The following is a 5,597-nucleotide window of genomic DNA, read 5'->3' on the forward strand; positions in this document are numbered from 1 at the left end:
CAACTGCCTATGCTTCCTCAGACTTTCATAAGCACGAACGGATTGCAGCTAAAAGATGGGTGGAGGGAGACCCACGGAGCCGCTCGTAAGAGAAGTGGGGCCGTAAGGTGCAGACCTTGGCCAGACCTCTCTAGGCATACACAGACGAACCATTCCCCCTCCCCCGCTTCGTTATACAGACTCCGGGGTTCAGACGAGAGGCGGTGCCAAACTTCTTTCGTCTGCTCCACGTGGCCCGGCCCGCGCCAGCCAATAGGAGTCCGTGTTTCTGAAAGATCTCCATATATGGCGATGTTCTCGGCCGTCGAGGCGGGGGCTGGCGCCCCCTGGGTATAAAAGGGGCGGGGCTGGCGCTCGCCCGGTCTCACTCAGCCGGCGGCAGCGGATCTAGCAGTATCGGATCTCTCTTTCTTCCTAGCTCACACCTCCCTACAGGTGAGTTTGGCAACTATTCGCTTGCTTCTTTTGGTGGGCCCTTAAGTCTGTCCTCCCCTTACCGAGAAGACGGAAGTAGAATTTTTGTAAGTTTTTGTCAGACGTTTGTGTTATATGTAATTTTCCCTTCAGTTGGCAGTCCTTTGAAGTATGAGTTTCTTCCTTTTGTTTCTCATTTCCCTTCTGAATGTTTTCCCAGGGTTTCTAAACAGGGTAGATGGTTTATCGTGAATATTCCTTAGAGTAGGCTCGGCTCACGTAATTCGCGCGCTCGTAACGGTTCTTTGAATGGGGTGAGCGGGAGGAGGTGGGGCTGCTCGCCGTTTTAGGGCATTTGACAGGTGATTGGCTGTCTCCGTAGTTGACGTAATGGGGCGGGAGTTTTTTTCCCTCTTGTTCATGCAAGGAAATGGGGGGGGGGGGGGCGCGCGGGGGGGGGGGGGGGGGGGGGGCAGTATCTCGATCAGTTCGAGGGAGGGGTGCAGACGTCATCCGCGATCAGCGAAGCCTTGTCCTAGATAGCCGCCGTGGAAGTTTTTGGGTGCCTGGTGCTGGTGGGGTGGCCGTGTTTGAAGAAGGCGACCCTGGGTAAGCTAGTTTTGGGGCCTAGGAGGTGTCTAGCGCTTCAGAATGTATTTCAACGTAGTGATAATAGTGAGAGTGGGTTTCTTGACGTCTAGGGATGTCGGGGGCCGGGGCGTTCCTGGTGGTTACTGGATGTTAAGTGATCGTAACATTGCGTAATGCACTTGATCAGTCTACAAGATTGTAGATTGTGGTAGGAAACAGCTGGGGTTGACATAGTTGTTTGTCACAGTCTTTCATACAACAAAGTAACTCCAGCAGGTACGAGAGGCGCAATATGGGAGGGCTGGTGGTTTTTATTATCTGAGTCCAGTTTAGCAAACCTGACGCGGGGGGCGGGGTGCCAGTGATTTCTGCTGGGCTGTCGAGCAGGATTAATGTTGAGGTGGGGAAAGCAGTAAGGTTCTAGCTAAGAGGGTGGGGCTCCTAGAGGGAGGATGGCAAAAGGCTAGAGGAGCCTCTAGTGGCCAAAGGTTGTATTGCCTGCTTAGCTTTAAGGCTGCATTCCACTGGTAAGTAGCTATATATTGTAAAGCAGTATTTAATGAAAATTATTTTGTTTAAGCAGATCTGCAAAATGGAAGAAGAAATTGCAGCGCTTGTCATTGACAATGGTTCTGGTATGTGCAAAGCAGGATTTGCTGGAGATGATGCTCCTCGTGCTGTGTTCCCCTCAATTGTTGGGCGCCCCCGCCACCAGGTTAGTGGCAAAGCAATAAATTAATTGTGCAAAGTATTTGACACTTTATTGTTGTAATAAGCTAAAGGTTTTTGTGTGTTATCTCTTATAGGGTGTCATGGTTGGCATGGGCCAGAAAGATAGCTATGTGGGGGATGAGGCTCAAAGCAAGAGAGGTATCTTGACCCTGAAGTACCCTATTGAACATGGCATTGTTACCAACTGGGATGACATGGAAAAAATCTGGCATCACACCTTCTACAATGAGCTTCGTGTTGCTCCTGAGGAACACCCTGTGCTGCTCACAGAAGCCCCCCTCAATCCTAAGGCGAACAGAGAGAAGATGACACAGGTATGTTGTAGTGTTGTAGCTGAGCTGTTGTACTTGCTGCTTTCACCCATTTCACAACCTTCTTTTCTTTTAAGTTACAGTTTCTTTTTTTCTCATTGTTTTCAGGGTTCTGTACTCTCCTGGCATTTCCTTCCTTGAAGTCTCAGGTTTCTGTTTTTCTGCCTGTTCTTTTATTTTGGCTTTCCCCACATCAAAATATCTTGCATGTCTGCATGTGTGTGTGTTAAGAGCAGAAGTGATCATTTTTTTAATGGCATGCTTCTTTTTTTTAGATTATGTTTGAGACATTCAACACTCCAGCCATGTATGTGGCTATCCAGGCTGTGTTGTCCCTGTATGCCTCTGGCCGTACCACTGGTATTGTAATGGACTCTGGAGATGGTGTTACACACACTGTGCCCATCTATGAGGGTTATGCCCTTCCTCATGCCATTCTGCGACTGGATTTGGCTGGCCGTGATCTCACAGACTACCTCATGAAGATTTTGACAGAAAGAGGCTACAGCTTCACCACCACAGCTGAAAGGGAAATTGTGCGAGACATAAAGGAGAAGTTGTGCTATGTTGCCTTGGACTTCGAGCAGGAAATGGCTACAGCTGCTTCCTCCTCCTCCCTGGAGAAGAGCTATGAATTGCCTGATGGTCAGGTGATCACCATTGGAAATGAAAGATTCAGGTGTCCAGAGGCCCTGTTCCAGCCATCTTTCCTAGGTGAGTTTTTAATGACAGTAGTAAGATGAATATTCTCAAAAAATCAATGTGTACACTGGATAGATATGTCCGTTGGACGCAAGGTACTGTGCAGTGTATTTATTGGAGCTGTTTTGTTTTCAGGTATGGAATCCTGTGGCATTCATGAGACCACTTTCAACTCTATCATGAAGTGTGATGTAGATATCAGGAAGGACCTGTATGCCAACACAGTATTGTCTGGTGGTACCACAATGTACCCTGGGATTGCAGACAGGATGCAGAAGGAGATCACAGCTTTGGCTCCTAGCACAATGAAAATAAAGGTGAGGATAGTTGTTGTTGGATACTCCTGACATCTCAGGGAAGGTGACCTAAATTTACTAAATATTTCTTGCTTTGCTTTTGCAGATCATTGCCCCACCTGAGCGCAAATACTCTGTCTGGATTGGTGGCTCTATCCTTGCATCTCTGTCTACCTTCCAGCAGATGTGGATCAGCAAGCAGGAATATGACGAATCTGGCCCATCTATTGTCCACCGTAAATGCTTCTAAATGGACTACTGGCAAACGCGTAGCGTTTGCTGCATGAGTTTTTTTTCACCACCAGTATAAATTTGCCTGGGCAAATGTATACACCTCATGCTAGCCTCATGAAACTGGAATAAGCCTTCTCTTCAAACATTGTCATTGGGAAGTCTGTCTCCGATAATCCTGTGAGGATGTCTACATGTTGCTGATATGACCCTGTTCTCAAGTTAATTGTTCCCTTTGTACATAGAAATATAACATACCCTGTATACATCTGGCCCAAGACTTGGTACAGGTGGCACTCATACATTACAAAGGTTTAACTTGTGTCCCACTACTAGGGACGGTGGTCTTGGCATAACTAGCGATGTAACAATGGAGCTTGAGGCTAGATCTGTACAGGGTAACAAAGGTCAGACTTCCACTACACAAAGCGCTAAGAATTCCAGATCACTATTGTTGAGGCTGGCAGGAGTTTTGTGAAAAGGATGGCTGTTTTTGTCTTGCCACTGTTCCTAGCAGGGTTGGAAACATTTCATCCAAGCCTTATGAACCTGTTTTTCTTTCCTTGCCCGCTTGTGTCCCAGCAAGATATCACAGGGCAAAATTGCTCTAACTTGAGTTGCTCTAATGTTTAATCATCAGGTTTAATTTATGTAAGATTTTTGTACGTTGCCTTAATGTTGTCACACGACAGTAGAAAACCAAAATTTGTAAGTCATCCTAAAGTTAAGAATTGTAATGCCCAACACTTCATTGTGAAAGGAAAATAAAAGCGCTGCAGTAAATGAAGTGGGCCTGATGTTGCTTGACTAATGGGCAAATAACAATTGGTATGTACTCAACTGCCATGTCACTGTACCTAAGAAGTCTAGCTCATCAAATCTTCATTTGGGAATAACAAACACAATAATGGATTTTTGTGTTTACAATTCTAGCTTGTTTTAGCCAACGGCTCCTATCCAGCCATTTTAAAGTTACAAAAACACTGCATTTAGAAAACTTGGAATTTGAACCTAGAATTGAAGTCCAACAAAACTAGTACAATTGTGTGGTCACATTCTTCAGTGCATTTATGTTCTGCCATGGGTTGAAAGATGTGTGTACTATTCATAAAGTGGTACTTCAGTTTGATAGGTGGCTGAAGTTTTGTGCAAGGGGTTTAAGGGAGATTACCGTGGAAAGTTTTTAGACTACACCTGGGAGTTTTGTCAGGTTCAAAGGCTTCATGTCATTTTAACTATTTGGTTGGATAAGTACTGCTCTTGGTAACACTTAACCTTTTAAAGGTATTGCTTGCTGAAATACTTCAGTTGGTAGCAAAATAAGTTTGGAAGACTTAGATGTCACATTTATTTTGGTGTTCGATTTCTCAGATGCTTCTGTGTACCTGAGGAGCGAGCTATGACTTACAGAAGTTATGCTAGATAAAGGTAGCTTGGAAACCTCTGTTCTTCTGAGTGTCTAATCATTTCATTACAAACCAATCCTTCCAATCCTTATTGCTACACTATTGTTGCCAATAAGCATGCAGATAGCCTGTGTTCCACTGCACCACTGGAAATGGAATTCTCTGGCTTGTATTGCATACAAGACTTTATCTTGCAGGAGTCATGCAACTCAAAGGGCTGTATACAGAACAGGACATTATCAGTGCTTATGGGGTTTGAGGTATCAGTGAATTAAGCAGCAAATTCTTTACAAAGGTTGCTATAGCTCATACCCAGAATTAAACTTCATAGATTTTAAAGGTGCTACTAGACACTGGCTTTGTTCTGTTGCTTCAGACCAACATGGCTACCCACCTGAATCTATTCCCCCCCCCTGCTTTATGCAGCACTGATTGGTGCTGTGTACCTGAGCAGGGAGGCTTTTATTGGGTATTGAGATGCTTAGAAGCAAGTTTGGTCTATGAGCCAGTTCTTGGTGACAGGTTCTAATGTGTACTATTACTAGGATTTTTGGAAAGCTCTGCTTCTCAAGTATCTGAAGGTAAAGCTCCCCATGGTATGCAAAAAAGTTTCAGTGCAATAGAGGAACCATTTTCCCAAGGTTGGGGGTGGGGTGTTAACAGTTGTTTTCTTCCAAGTGGAGATGCCAGCTCTTTTGAAGTTCACGTTTGTTAGGTGGCTTCACATAACACTTCCATGGTATATATGGGCTTAGGAGAAACTGCCTCTGTTTGTTCCCCTAAAGGATATATAATCCCATATAGGGTATTTCAGTAAGAACTGATAAAGAGGATAAAAGGTAGGAACACAAGTATACAGAGTGGTCACAAGAGTAGCTGAGAAAGATCTTTTCTACTTGCTGCGGCACTTGCAT

At 45.0% G+C, this 5,597-nt stretch overlaps 1 protein-coding gene across 1 annotated transcript; it reads left to right on the forward strand.

Annotated features, from left to right (window-relative positions):
* Positions 1 to 373: 373 nt before the first annotated feature.
* Positions 374 to 4,721, forward strand: ACTG1 (actin gamma 1). The gene is made up of 6 exons (XM_015408729.1): positions 374 to 435; positions 1,589 to 1,720; positions 1,812 to 2,051; positions 2,324 to 2,762; positions 2,886 to 3,067; positions 3,153 to 4,721. Exons 2-6 carry the CDS (start codon positions 1,598 to 1,600, stop codon positions 3,294 to 3,296), a joined length of 1,128 nt encoding a protein of 375 aa, XP_015264215.1. The 5' UTR covers positions 374 to 435; positions 1,589 to 1,597; the 3' UTR covers positions 3,297 to 4,721.
* Positions 4,722 to 5,597: the final 876 nt, after the last annotated feature.

This window comes from Gekko japonicus, unplaced genomic scaffold (genome assembly GCF_001447785.1).
Source record: "Gekko japonicus isolate JY-2015 unplaced genomic scaffold, Gekko_japonicus_V1.1 scaffold57, whole genome shotgun sequence".
NCBI classification, from domain to species: Eukaryota; Metazoa; Chordata; class Lepidosauria; order Squamata; family Gekkonidae; genus Gekko; species Gekko japonicus.